We start from the raw sequence: 15,312 nt of genomic DNA on the forward strand, positions 1-15,312 counted from the left end.
TGAACTTCGGAGCTGTTTGAGTATGTGACTATGCTATTATGCCAAGCTTTGTGTGTTAGCCGTTATTAAAGAAGAAAAAGCTATGTACATGAAAGGCTACAAGAGTTTATTCGTTGTCGTTGTTGTCAAGAAAACTCAACAAAAATCCGCTCACAATCCGTCGAGCTACAGGATTAGGAATACCACGACATAACCGTCCATCAATGTACGCCACAATGCCTGACAACACAAACTTGCCAAACCCCCATTTCCAGACGAATTTTGCCTTCTGTTCATCTCCAGTGGGGCTTGCAGTTGCAGGGACAAGGGCTTTGTCATTGTCGCTTTCTGACCCTCTTTTCCATTTGATGTTGGCCGTAAACTTGTCAGCTCGCTTTCTCAGCGCGCGGATTGCAAAACCCACGAATAGGTGTTCACACAATGTCAGCAATGTCGGTCCGATTTTCCATTCCTGTGGGCAAAGATTCCCCTTGCTTAATTATCTTGAATGGATTTAGAACTTGTGTGCACATTGATCACCACCACATCCGAAGGTTTTCAATACTAATCATAAATTAAAAATCTACCGGCAGCCTCGAAAGGAAACACAAGGAGATATCGACATATATACACTCACCCATGGACAAGACATCAATATTTACTGTATAAGGCTGACAATTTTTTATATGACTTGCAAATTTGACACGAACCCAATATAAAATTAGAAGGTTAGAGTTAAAAACTTTAACCCATTTAATTAAATAGGTCGGGTTAAAGTTGACCTATATAATCTTATACCCATGCCTCGATATAACTCAAGCCCGACACGCAGGGACGGAGCTAACTTTTGCAATTTGGGGAGTCAATTGAAAAATAATAATAATAATAAAATTGGGGGAGGGGGGGGGGGGCAAAACTAAAAAAATAAAAAAATTAGGAGTAAAATTTAATTTTTTTAGAAACTTTTTTTTTTTTTTTGGGGGGAGAACCCCAAGCCCCTTGTCACCTCTACGCCTAAAGTCTGTAACAGGTTCTATACATTTCCTCTACAATGTCAAAATGTTAGCTAAAAAGAAGACGTTTGTCAGGACACCACAAAATGATTAATGATTCAATATTACGAGAGTTTTTGTGACTAGACCCTGCATACGATATTCAAATTAGGAAAAACTACATTTTACCCCCTTAATGTTTCACCCAAATTGCAATCTTGTCTCCAAAGTGAAAAAAACTTGCAATGCACCTTAACCAAGTTTTAAAAATTTGCAATGTAGCTAATTCTTCCGAAAATATCACTAAAAAAATGATTTATCTCTAAAAAAATCATTTAAAAAAAAATAAAAAATTGGGGGTGGCTTCGCATTTAGGTGTGGCCGGTGGGGGTAGCTCGGCCACCCCCAATTTTTTTTTCTTAGTCGTCTTTTTTTTTTAAAAAAAAGGAAAAAAGAAAAAATGATTTTTTAAGAGATATTTTTGAAAGAATTGGTTACATTGCAAAATTAGAGAACTTGGTTGGAGTGCATTGCAAATTTTTTCACTTTATAGGCAAGATTGCAATTTGGGTAAAACTTGGGGCGGGGGGCGAAATTGTAGTTTTCCCTTCAAATTAAAACGATATTGCAGAGGAGACCAGAATTAATGCCTGACATGCTCATATAAGCACAAGCTTTTCAAATAACTACTGAAATTAAATCTCTACCCATAAAACAAACAACAAATAATACAAAAGGCGAACAAAAAAAAAAAATACAGGAAAAGAGGCACACCAAATGAACAGACACTCACCGTTTCTCCTCGAACATGGTGCAAGGGGCGAGAAGTTGTTGAAGAATCTCCTTTTAACAATGCCTTGCTCATAAGTAATCCCTTTACACGGTCCACGATCTCCTCAATGAGGGAGCTGTTTGGTGGTAGATTTTTCAGCAAAACCTATGCATATAGTGTAATATAATCAGAAACCATAAATTTAGGAAGCGTCCAACAGTGAAGCAAGTTAAAGATTTCTCTATTAGGCATGTCTTTCAGCATAAGATTGAAACAAACCAAGCCTAAGTGCGAGCAATATACTGAACCATCATTACTAAATCAGTTTTATGTGACAAATCCATACAGAGGATACGCTTTCACTCTCAAGATCAGCCATATTCGATAGAATTTTCCACAACCCGGTCAAGATTTTTTCCCCCTTCGATGAATTACCTGATTGTCAATGACTCTGACTCTAAGATATTCTTGTCTATACAGGGTATCCAACATAGCTTGCAGGTATCCTTCGATATATAGCTGCAGTAATTAAAACAACTAATTCATAATTGACTTCAGAAATAGACTTATAAAAAGTCAAGGAGACTGAGCTGCATGTAGATATAGAAAATATATACAACAGCAAAGAATTCTCAATTTCAATGGTCTTCCCCCAGAAACACCATCAACAATTTTATAGGTTGAGTGCCGATCTCGAGGAGATAAAAGAATAACCATTGACTAAATCGGCAAACACAATGCACAAGGTCAATATGCTACTAGCTTCTAGTAGATTATTTTGGTGCAATGTGTTACTAGCAAAGAAGGAATATCTCAATAGTACATAGCACCAAAGGCATCAATTGGGTAGGGAGGGGTCTCGGTTTCCCCTCATACAATTAAACCAAATTTATAATTAAAGCAAGAGGAAAATATCAAAAAGGATTTTCTACAATCTACATTAACGAAAATGGAGCATTCCCAAGGAATAAAATATTACACCAATTGTCTTACCAGAGATACATATAGCAGATTTTACCTCATCAACCCCAGGACTGCAATCAAGTTTGATCTTTCGATCTGGACCACCTTCCATCAAAGCAGTTCCCAACAATGATGGCTCCATAGCCAATTTCAATATTCCGTGGCGAAAGCCAATTACCTTTAAAATTACCATGGGCAACCAAAATATCATTGTTAGAAATTCCAGTAATATCTGAGCTAAGCGGCTCACATAACAAAAATTGCACATACATCATTACATAGGAATTTAGTAAACTATGGCTCTCATTTCAAACCGCTCATGACACTTTCATCTTGCATGGCTCCTAGGTTATAAAAGAAAGAAGACGAGAGTATAAGATAAGATGGGATAGGCCGCTAAAGCTCTGTTATCCAATTTTATTTAGTATTGCTCGTTTTAAAGACGCCTAGGTGGCAGATAATTTGTCTGTGGTAAATGGAGTTGCACATTGGAATGTGATTTTTACTCTCCTTGCACAAGATTGGAAGGTGGAGATGGTTCTTTCCTTATATGAGCATTTGTGTTCTCATTGGATTCGGCATGGAGCGGTTGACAAGCTAGTGTGGAGTCCTTCTAAGAGGGGGTATTTTGAGGTGAAGTCTTTCTATAAAGCCTTAACTAGTCAAGATGTTGCTTCTTTTCCTTGGAAGAATATTTGGCGTATTAAGGCTCCGTTGCAAGTGTTGTTTTTTGTATGGACAGCGGCGTTAGCTAGGAAAGATCTTGACGCATGACAACTTGCACAATCATCATATAATGGTGGTTGAGTGGTGCTGTATGTGCAAGAAGAATAGGGAATCCATTGATCACCTCTTACTTCACTGTGATGTTGCACGAGATATCTGGAGTTTTTTCTATAGTTTGTTCGGGGTGAAATGGGTCATGCTGAGACGGGTGCTAGATTTGTTGGGTAGTTGGGGCAATTCCCTGGGTCGTGGTCAAGTTCAGAAAATTTGGAAGCAGGTTTCTTTGTGTGTTATGTGGAGTTTTTGGCGTGAGAGGAATGCACAGCATTTTGAAGATGTGGAAATGCCAGGTTTGGAGTTGTGTCGTAATGTGCTTAATACATTATTTGTATGGGTCTCGGCTCATAGCTCAAGTCGGTTACCTTTGCAGAGTTTTTAAATTCATGCTCTTTTGTTTCCTCTGATTATGGACACTTTTGTATACTTCCCGTATACTTGGGTTGCGGCCTTCTGCGCCTTTTAATGATATGAGATTACTTATTAAAAAAAAAAAAAGATAAGATGGAATCCACTCGATTTCTAAAAAAGATTACTAATCCTTTAACTTTTTGAGGAGTCCTTTATCAGTGGTTGCAAAAGATCAAGACATTGCAATATGAATGAGTGGTACCCAAAGTTGAGAAGACTAATTATACCATTCCATTAAAACCACTTGTTTCTGCTCCCTTCAGGACAGAGTCTGATATTTCAGTGACAGCAGCAAAGAGTACATTAGATCCCGCTGTTCTCAACTGCAGAGCGCCAAATTGATAGTTTTAGTAAGTGCAGAAGTAGTAATACTTGCGATTAGACAAATATGGTACTTACAGTTTTTCCTAGATCACCAAAGTAGCGTTTTGTCCCAGAGAACCCTTTACCATCAATACCTTTACTGATGAGCTTAAATGTACCTGTCCCAAATAGCCAAAGCAGCAAAAAAATATTACAATCAGGCATTAAAACAACAGAGAAGGCATTAAGGACGAGTTAGTGTCTGACATGGATGTCTGAAACACTATAAGCAATTACATGGCATTTCATGTTGAAATACAGATTTACGAAAAAGGAAGTTCAAAATAACCATGTATTTCAAATCTCTTGCTGAACTATAAACTTTAGCTTAGCCAACAGACATTACATTAAAAAAATAACATTTCTCAAAATGCTAAGAGAAAAGTACAAAACTGGATGCTCTGGCTATAATGCATAATCAAAGTCTGTCTTAGTCAATGACCTCTTAAAGCACACAAACCCAGAACATAATCTGGTACTTCATAAACTTTTCCAACTAATGGAAATAATATCTTCAAGTTTCGAAATGTGTCTGATACTCCTTGGATACTCTTGCACAAGTACCAGATACACCTTCAACATTCAGATATGATCTTTTTCCATATAGAATGGGAATATATTTGTAAATGATAACATAGGAATCGCATTAAGGGCCTATGACCGACGTTTAGACTACAATATAGACCAAGATAGTTGCATGATTAAACTATTAGACCACACAATTAAAGATAAATAACAATTGAATCATGTTGCACTTTCTATAAGAAAGTTATTTATTAGGGTATCCCTGTTAAGCTTATAGGCTTTTGGAAAAGTTATTGCAGCAACTTATTTGAATCACACCCATGCTTCCTAGCAGGTCAGGATATCGACACTGTTAAAACAAAAAAAACCCATATAATAATGATTCACATATCCTGACTACATGACATTTTTTTTTTTATCACCGATCCTCAACAGAAACCAAAACTTCAATAAAATAACGCGCAAGTACAAATGGAACACATGTTCATGACATAATCTTTACTACCATTCAATGAAGACTCCAAGCACTCACAAAACCATCATAAACCACCATTTTAGTTAGCATCATTCAACTTGACCATAAAAAACATCCACAATGCTTCATGCAGGTGAGATGTCATGAGACCAGTCTGCATTTTACCTAACAATCAGAGCCAAAGTCTCAACTCTTCTTTAGTGGGCTAATACCTCAGCCTAGAACTTATCCTCAACTCTCAGTGCCCCCATTTTCTCTCTCAGACACAAACACAAACAAAAGATTGCTATACCAAACAGCTTGACCATAGCCAACATGAAAACACAAGTAGTAGTGACAGTCATGATGAAATTTCTAGTATACATTGTCACTTATAAACGCATATAAAGTATAAGAACTTATTGATATAGCTTTATAATAAAAGCAGTACTTATGAAAAAGGGGAACTTAAACAAAAATATACACCTTACCAAATCAAAAAGAGGATGGGTGAGTGAACAAAGAATGTAGAAAGAGTACCTAAAGTCAAACCCGGAAGATTCATTAACCCATGAGAAGGATCAAAGAAAACATCGAGAGAGGATGAAGCCAAGTCATCAAATATAGACACAAATTCTGGTGGAAGCAATGGGCTTCCTTTTGCAATATAGATGGCCCTCATGACATACCTGGATAATCATGTAAATGTTTACACCACTTAATATGCAACATGCAAAAGAAAAAAGAAAAAGAAATTATAAATGATAAGCTTACCATGAATAATGTTGTGCACATTTAATACATAATTCACGCATTGTTATCAGGGCATGTGTAACCAGAACTCCGTTGAGCTCTACGACCTTATTTTTTATTGGTGGGACCTACGAAATTCAAAAATTGGGGGGAAACAAATGAAGTAATGCACTCACAAAATGACAGCACAGATAATATATCAAACATTTAAGCACGACAAATATCAAGTCCTAGAACAGCACTCCTGATATACCTTTATCACACTATGCAGTAAGGACCTTAGAGTCTCCTGGGCTGAGCTATAACTTGAGTACGATTCCCCAGGAAGAAAATTGGCAAAAATCTATAAAAACAGATACAAACACAGGTCAGGTAGGAATTTAAGTAGGTGAAATCTATTACAAAATCAGAGTCGTGGAGAAAATAAGAAAATCAAACCTTAATTGGGTGGATCTCAAAATGATCAAAGTAAAACTGCCGACTCTGAGAATTAGAGTCACTTAGAGATGTTCTCCAAAATGGGGCAATCCTCATTAATGTCTCCTCATCAATGTTCAAATCAACAGGCTGCATGAGACCAAGTCAGGAAATCAGAGCCAGTACAGCCAAATACGCATGGATATTGTACTATTGAATCTATTGCACATCAATGATAACGATGGTTTCTCACAAGCTGATTACTTAACAAGCAAAATAAAAAATAAAAAAAAAAGAAACAAACAACAGATAAGCTTTAGTAAACATAGGGAAAAGGTTAGACATGCACTGTCTGATTTTTTACCTGCAAAACTATAGATGAGTACTTTACTTGTATAACATTGGAACTGGCAGAAAGCTGGACAAAAACAATTTTGAGTACACAATCATTTGTGTCACTGGAGTCTAACTGATGTCTACGAAGCATTGCTGCAAAAGGAGCTCCAACCCACTTCTCCTCCAAATTTAATGACTGGATTGAACACAACAAGGCACTATCAGTATAATAATTTGACGGAAATAATTACCAGAAAACTCTTACAAAATTTCCAGAAGATGAAAAAAAAATCCTTGTAGGGATCAGTGACTTTCTAAGGCATCAAGTGTATGGAATCATACCCGTAAACTTATCTGGTAATATTTGTGCTGATCAGTTAATACAGAAACCAGATCGATATTCCCAAGCCTCGCAATTATGATCGGCAGCAAATCTGACAACTCACTCTCATCTCCATCCTTCAGAAAATTATAACATTTTAGAGAAAGACTAAATAAATTGAAAGTTGTTCATCAAAATAAGATTATGCTCTTGGAGCCTGCACTCTGCACAACAATAGAGCACACTACTCGAAAGGCAGAATCCCAGCTGCTATGGCTTTAAAGTGATATAATCAAAATTATTGAGGAGCAACTTTGAACACTATAATGTGGGCTGGGGGACATATTCCCTATTGTCAAGGGCTACCCATTTTAGTCATCCATACTAGAAAATTGTGTGACTGAAGTATCATCCTCTCAGCAGCATTTTATATATAGATGACATAACCATCTGTATACAAATTTTTATAGTAACAGAAGATATGCCAAGATTTTTTTCCTTTCCTTTTTGGCTGGCTGGATTTGAGGACAAGACTTGAAACAAGAAGCGAAGGTGACATCTGACAAGTCAGCAAGCAATGGTTGACCATGTCGCACATATATATAAAAGTCAAATGAAAAAAACAAATGAATCCTTTGAAGTTTGTAAACAATATAAGCTTGATAGATTTTTGGTGGAGGGGGGCGGAGTGGACACAATATCAATAACAGGGAATTGGACGGACCTGCTTTCCATGCTCGAGTAGGTGGATTGCCAAATGGGAAACTCTTAGCTGAATCTTTCCACATGATTGAAACACTGTGTCTCCCTTGTGACTATCAGAGATCTCACAAATTCGTAAAACCCGTGTGGGACCATCTGCGTATACTTCATAACCTATTTTTACCATCTCCATGCCATTAACCGAACGTAAATTAGATGCCAATCCTCTGTGTTGCCTCAGTTTGTAGAAAGGCTTCCATGTGCGCACCTTGTCCAAGTTAATCTCGCGTAATAGAGGACTACCTACAACAAAAATCAAAATATCCTGTTGGGTCATATCTACTTTTAAATCCAAAAAACCATGAATTTATTGAACCTGCAATCTAATAATAAATGGAAATACTATATTTTTTATCCTACAATTGTCCGACAATGTTGACATGACACTCCAAATCAACCAATGGATCTTTTTTTTTTTTTATTTAACAATGATTAATCGAAAGGTTAATTAGGAGTGCAACGTCAATCTTGTTGGATGAATGTTGGATAGAATTATAGTATCTAGCATTTCTCACAATGGTACATGTCTATGTCATGGACACTCTAAATGCGTTGCGCCATGTCACTCATGGCAAAGGTATAGGAAGTATCACAAAAACCAACCTTATGATTCATCGACTTGTTAGGTAGAAATTTTAAGTGATAAAATATCAAGCATACTTTTGCATTATATGTATACTCTATAACTAGTGCAGTCTTGTATTTGGCATGCCATGGTACATTGATACTTCAATTAACCCCAAGGTATAAGAGAGAAAATTAGAGAACGTTAACATTTTTGGAAATATTCCCTAGCCTTGATATTTAAAGGCTTGATGAATCTAACCCATATAGACATACCTATGCCCAAGTGGCATACCTGAGTCTGCAATATATAAGTAGAGCCACAACAAATGGTGAAAACTTTATCTTGATCAGTTTGATGCAAAAAAAAAAAAGGCATTATAATTTGATATAATTGCCTCTAGAGAACCCTTAATTGATCACTTGTACAGGGACATTACACTTAGATATGTCCAAATATGTTACTTAGGCGCCATGAAACCAAATGAAATAAATTGCTCTGTGATTTCTACATTTGCAACATAATGTCATATTTGATATCACAAAAGTTGCTAAACGTTGACAAACATGGCCTAAACTGAAGTTGAACAACTAAATACACCTCATACTTAATTTTTGACTTCCATTAAATTTTATTTCCAGAGTGAACAACCCTGCTAGTAGAGCCAGATTTAGGTTTTGTGTTGTTTGCTTATGAAAATTAGATAGACAGGCAAATAGTAGTGCAATTGCATGACCAGGCCACTACAACAAGTGGCCTGAATTGCAGAGACTATGGCAGTAAGCGTTCAATAATTCCATTCAGCATTTATCATCCAATAGATATGAAGCCCTTTTTTTAATGAATAATAAGTTTATCTGAGTTCTTTTGGGGAAGTGGTTGTAGAGGTATCCGACAGAGAGAGAGGCTTTGTGGAGAAAGGTGATGAGTATTAAACATGGGGGAGATTGGTGTTCTAAGGAGGTTGGGGGGCCCTATGGCGTGGGTACGCGGAAATGTATAAGGAGGGAATGGGACGGTTTTGCTAATTGTGTGAGATATGAGGAAGGAGATGGATCTCGTGTACTGTTTTGGCATGATGTTTGGTGTGGGAAGCAACCTTTGACGCTCTCATTTCCGTAATTATTCACAGTTGCTTGTGGCAAGGATGCATGGGTGGCGGATAATATGCAACTATAGAATAGAAATATTCATCAGAATATTATATTTGCTAGACCGGTGCATGATTGAGAGGTGAAAGTGGTTTCGGGGTTCTTTGAGATGTATTCTCAAAGAGTAAGACATGCACGTGAGGATACAATTTGCTGGATTCCATCTAAAAGGAAAACATTTGAAGTTAAGTTATATTATCAGGTATTATCTAATGATGTAAGGCCCCATCTCCCTTGGCAGAGCATTTGGAAAGTTAAGGCACCCTCGAGAGTAGAGTTCTTTGTTTGGACTGTGGTTTTAGAGAAAACCTTAACTTCGGATAATTTATGAAAGATGAATATTATTGTAATGGAGTGGTGTTGTATGTGTAAGAAGTGTGGGGAGTCTATTAAACATTTATTCCTCCATTGTGAATTTGCAACTGAATTGTGGAATGCGATTCTTCAGCTGTTTGGCATTGATTGGGTTATACCTCAAAGGGTGAGTGATTTGTTGGGAAGTTGGAGAGGACAATTGGGAACTCGTCATGCTTTGCAAATCTAGAGGTTGGCTCCTTTATGTGTAATGTGGTGTCTTTGGAGAGAGCGGAATGCAAGTAGTTTTGAAGATCATGAGAGTGGTTTGCTATAGATAAAGAAGATGATGCCACAATCCCTGCATACATGGAAAGTGGCCTGAAATAGTGTGCGTCTAATTTTTCTGAGTTTTTGGAGTTATGTGCTTCTTTTTCTACATTTTAGGGGTTCTCTCTGCGCTTTGATTGAATATACATTACTTATATATATAAAAAAAAATAATAATAAATAAATAAAAAAAAATTATTAGAAGAAGAAAATCTCACATACACAAAAAGTATACATGAGAAGCAACCACCTTATTGGGGTCGAAAATCTAAAGAAGTTAAGAAGATCAACAAGATAGAGGAAGAGAAATTAGGAACAAAAGATACAACCCAATCTAAGAAGGCACTCAAGAAAGAGGATTTTAGCTCAAACACATTGGACTCTCGGTCCTTGAAAAGATGTCAACCAATAGATATGAAGCCCTATAAGCTTCATGACAGTGTTTCAATTTAAGATCAACAAAGAGAACTGTGACTAGTGTTATTTTCCTATATCTATTATACCAGGTCACAATCTCTCTCGTCCGAGACATACTCCATATATGTAAACCAATTTTTTTTATCTATATACTACACGTTTGTGTGTTTTAGACATCTACATATGTATACATATAACACATAAATCCGACTTCACGCCTACTCTGACATCACACACAAGTTGAGCCCCAGATTTTAAGAAAAGTTTATAGTAGACCGCAACACAGATATGGACACTAACATGCCTGTCAAAAATGACAAGCAGATCAAGCTGACTTTTTTTTTCAAGCTGATTCTGTAATGGGGATTATCAATTATTGAAGGCTATGCATCTCCTAAAGAGTGGGCCACTTATACGAACCATATTTTACCAAAAAACAAAACTGCATAGATAACTTTTTTCCTGAACACAATCACGCAACAAAGCTGAAATGAATTGCCCAAAAAAAGAAATCCACAATATCTGCAAAAGGATATGGAGGTGTTTCAGAAACTGAAGGTGAGATTGGTCTCCACCATGATGATTTAGACAAAAAAAATACCAAAGAAGCATTCTACAATTCATTTTGAACCAAATTAATCTGGATAAATTAGAAAAAGTTATAAAAGAGCCAAATTCCTGAGAATAAACTTAAGAAAGTAACAAGGAATCAGTGAGTACCATTGATTTGGACAACCAGTTTATGTGGAAGAGTCAAATCATCCCAGACATAATCCACACTAGAATCAAATTTTAGAACCTCTCGCTCTAACGACTCCTGTAAAATTCTCAAGTGATCATTGAAAAAATTAACAAACAGAAAACAATTCCAATCTGCACCCACTAGATTAGCAGTTGACAAGGGAGGAAAATGGAATAATAGCACAACCTTTTGGTAGTAAGTTATAGCTACAGCTACATTCCCCAAGCAATTTTCAATCCGATACGGTAAACTGATATCTGGCGGTTTCTGGAAGTGCAGAACAAGAGAAGAACCTTCTTCTACCACATGAACAGTTGCATATTCTGTTATATCTTTTTCTACTGCTGTTGCTTGATTTGATTGTTGTTTCCTGAACTTCAGGAAAAAGCGTCCTAAAGAAGCAATGCATACTGGTCCTGACCAATTGTGTTCAGAATCATTCAGTTGAAACTGGATGTGTATTAATGATTCATCGTTAGCATTTCTGTGCTTTCTAATAAAATTCTCAAATAAATTGAACTCTCTCCTTTTGCTAATTCCACTCTGCAGCTGTAGTGTTACTCTCTGTTTACTTGTAATGGGGATCATGCCTGCCATGTCATCCTTAAGGAGACAGAAAGATGGGGGATGATAAGAAGACAAGTCACAAAAATTTAGAGACATGAGCTAGAAGGAAAAAACAAAAACCTCCATTATTTATAAATTTAGAGCAAACCTGTAAATAACATTGACGGACAGTGATACTTTCCTCTGATTCATTAAACACAACATATCGTGGGACCATAGTCACTATTTGAGATGGCAAAGCTACTTTACTCAAAAGCGGCCCCATGGACATCCCAAGCTTTGTAATAGATTTGACTCCAGATTCTTTCTCTACTTCCAAGCTTATCTCTGTAAGGCCTGATAATGCATCCAAGTCCAGTGGCTCTGATGCATAATCTTCTAACAATTTGAGTCGCACCTTGTTTGATCTAACAACAGAGATTATATAAAATGACTATAAAACGAAATTGGAATACCTATAAATCAAGTAAATTTTAGCATCATATAATGAAAGGATGGCATTCACACATTTATATAGCCATTGCAAAATATATATATATATATATATATATATATATATATATATATATATATATATATATATATATATATATATATATATGCATCTTACTTTAAGAACCATGATCTGATTGACTTTGGAGGCAAAAATAATCCTAACTCCAGAGGAATGCTGGAATCAAACGTCCCTGGTTTGTCCCTGCATATATTTATGGCTATGAAGATAATCAGAGACCTAGAATGATGCTCAAGAAATTTAACCAATCACAGATGTAGTGAGACCTTGATAGAGGCTTCTTATCAGGTGGAAAGAAATAAAGGGGAAAATCAGTATCATTCTTAAGGGCATATGGTGTAAAAATAGCGGCCTGCAAAAAAAACATCAAGAATAGATTTCCAACAAGATACAAGATGTTAGCACAATGAACCAAGTCATATAACTACAAAATGTGTGTATAACATATCACAATATATAAAACAGAAAATAATCAGAAAGTAGTAATCCGCCTTGTGGTCTATGCTCATTTGACTACAAAAATATCACGTAAAGACTAAATGGTAATATGGCAAGAGCATAACCTCTAAGATGCCCCTGTCCCCGCGAGACAATCGTAAGGAAGCAAAATACTTTCCACCTCCAAAATCCAGATCAATGTCCAGACAATGGATTGCCCCTCTCTGCTTTGATAACTTCTTGACCCAATCACTGCTATTCACTGGTTTGCAGCTTGTATCAAAAGCAGTTAAAGTGACAATAAAGAATATGATGGAAGGATTAGCATAAAAATCAACTGTTGAACCACATGATATGGTTGCTTGGTTCCCGATGTTTTCACAGCCATTAGTTGTGCACACATCTGCAAAAGATAAAGTGCTAAACAGCTAGAGTCAAATCAGTTGTAAACTGAAACATTTTATCATCCCAGGAAATTTCTGCTCTTACCGGTTTCACTCAAAAGCACATGTATCTCTGAGTGCAAAAAATTGGACACTTGTATGGTAGGAAGAAGAAAAATTTCCTTTTGCTCTTGTAATGCAACCGGTGAGTCCCTATTTTTAAACCCATCTCTAGATTTATCAGGTTGTATAAAAGGCACATTTCTTCCAATCCTCTGAATCAAAAAATGCATGCTTGCAACACGTGAACCATTAGATTTGAGAATACAATGGGCTGTACTGAAGGAACATTTCATGGATCCAACAACTAAAGCCTTTCGAACTCTATAACTTAATTGATCGAAAATTCCAGAGAGCCGAACTGCCTTTCCACCTTCAAGATCATCTGACCACTCCGCAGAAAGTGAATTCTTAGAATTTATAGAGCCGTCTGAAAATTCAGGTCTAAAAGAAAACAAGAAGTTACCTGCATATCAATCAGCAATCACATGAATTTCAGGCAATAACTAATAATTAAATGTTCAATAACAAAATTGCCATTATCACTATGTGTAACTTATCCAGGAGAATCATAAAGTTATTTTGGTTAGCAGCAACATCCAAACTCTAGACCCTTCAATCCTCTGCCACTATGCCAGGTCAACTTTGGCATCTCCAATATTTGTCTTTCCTTTTCTAAAATCCTATGATTAAATCCTACAGATGCCTTAAATCCTATGATCAACTCGGATATAAAGTTCATATATTGGGTAATAAGTGTAAACTAAAAGAAATATTCGGGTAAAAGCCTTAGCACTTGATGCTTAGGTTTTGATATTGATACAGTATATAAAGAGTTGTACAGGGTGCCGTGTATATGGCATTCTATAGATGGAAGACCGGACTGTGCAAGAAGGGTTAACCCTATTTCTAGGATGTGACGATGCTTCCTCTCAGCAATGCCATTTTGCTGAGAAGCGCGATGAAATATGCCATATTGATTTAAAAATTCTTTGAAGGCAGTAGAGGTGTATTTTCCACCATTATCTGATTGGAGATATTTAATTTTGGCGTCAAAGAGATTTTCAACAAGCAATTTAAACTTTATAAAACAGGAAAGAACATCACTTTTATTGAATAATGGGTACAACCAATAAAAACAACTGAATTCATCAACAAAAACGACATAGTACTTGCATCCACTCAAAGATGGTACTAAGGAGGTCCAAACATTTGAGTGAACGACTTCTAAGGGACTAGTAGAACTCCTAGTAGCTAGAGAAAGGTAATTGCTTGGATTTGCCAAGTTGGCAGGACTCCCACACTGAGGAGGAACTGACAGAACCGAGGAGAGGAAGGTTGTGGTGGCAAAGAAGATGCTGGAAAACTAAGGTAGACGGGTGACCCAAATGTTGATGCCAAACCATGTCATTGGTTTTGACACCAAGTAGGGCAGTGAACCCACTACGTTTATTCAGAGAATTGGGATGCAGTTTGATGGGATAGAGCCCATTCTCACAAGAGCCGTGGAGCGGCACTGTTCCTGTCAGGTTGTCCTTCACAGTAAAATCCATATCAGTTAAAGCAAACCAGTACTTATTATCTTTGCAGAATTTGTTAATAGACAATAAGTTGGCTGATGCAAAGGGCAATGTAGTATGTGTTTAAGCAGAAAATTATTGGATGAAAGTGCAGGAGAATTATTGGATGAAAGTGCAGGAGAATGAACTAAAGAGGAACCAATGTGTTGGATATGCAAACCTGCTCCATTGCCTACACCAACTGTATCGGTTCCATCAAAAGGCTGAGGATTGGTGAGGTTGGATGAATCGGCAATGACGTGCGTGTTGGCTCCAGAGTCGACTAGCCAGTCCTGAGTTGCAAATTCCTCATTGGCTTGAGCTGTCATGGTGGCAAGTTGCATGGGAGGATGGTGCCCTTGGTAAGCAAAATCCATGCAATGGTAGCAGTCCAAAGCACGGTGGCTGGTTTTGCCGCAGATTTGGCAGGGAGAGTACTGGCGTGGAGGAGGAGATGTGC

The 15,312-nt window shown here is 37.0% G+C and overlaps 1 protein-coding gene across 2 annotated transcripts in view; it reads right to left on the reverse strand.

Moving 5' to 3' along the window:
• LOC133863733 (uncharacterized) overlaps positions 1 to 15,312 on the reverse strand; it is a 53,151-nt gene continuing 37,839 nt past the window's right edge. For both annotated transcript variants that reach the window (XM_062299805.1, XM_062299803.1), the window contains exons 17-36: positions 13,340 to 13,759; positions 12,976 to 13,253; positions 12,679 to 12,764; positions 12,509 to 12,595; positions 12,047 to 12,305; positions 11,518 to 11,934; positions 11,310 to 11,406; positions 7,795 to 8,075; positions 7,091 to 7,207; positions 6,777 to 6,944; positions 6,434 to 6,562; positions 6,249 to 6,338; positions 6,017 to 6,123; positions 5,783 to 5,931; positions 4,300 to 4,382; positions 4,128 to 4,223; positions 2,762 to 2,884; positions 2,179 to 2,262; positions 1,765 to 1,908; positions 1 to 451 (exon numbers count right to left, since the gene is read on the reverse strand). In XM_062299805.1, the coding sequence (XP_062155789.1) occupies positions 107 to 451; positions 1,765 to 1,908; positions 2,179 to 2,262; positions 2,762 to 2,884; positions 4,128 to 4,223; positions 4,300 to 4,382; positions 5,783 to 5,931; positions 6,017 to 6,123; positions 6,249 to 6,338; positions 6,434 to 6,562; positions 6,777 to 6,944; positions 7,091 to 7,207; positions 7,795 to 8,075; positions 11,310 to 11,406; positions 11,518 to 11,934; positions 12,047 to 12,305; positions 12,509 to 12,595; positions 12,679 to 12,764; positions 12,976 to 13,253; positions 13,340 to 13,759 (3,560 nt within the window). In that variant the 3' untranslated portion in view covers positions 1 to 106. The remainder of the gene's footprint in view (positions 452 to 1,764; positions 1,909 to 2,178; positions 2,263 to 2,761; positions 2,885 to 4,127; positions 4,224 to 4,299; positions 4,383 to 5,782; positions 5,932 to 6,016; positions 6,124 to 6,248; positions 6,339 to 6,433; positions 6,563 to 6,776; positions 6,945 to 7,090; positions 7,208 to 7,794; positions 8,076 to 11,309; positions 11,407 to 11,517; positions 11,935 to 12,046; positions 12,306 to 12,508; positions 12,596 to 12,678; positions 12,765 to 12,975; positions 13,254 to 13,339; positions 13,760 to 15,312) is intronic.

The sequence above is a fragment of the Alnus glutinosa genome, chromosome 3 (genome assembly GCF_958979055.1).
Source record: "Alnus glutinosa chromosome 3, dhAlnGlut1.1, whole genome shotgun sequence".
NCBI classification, from domain to species: domain Eukaryota; kingdom Viridiplantae; phylum Streptophyta; class Magnoliopsida; order Fagales; family Betulaceae; genus Alnus; species Alnus glutinosa.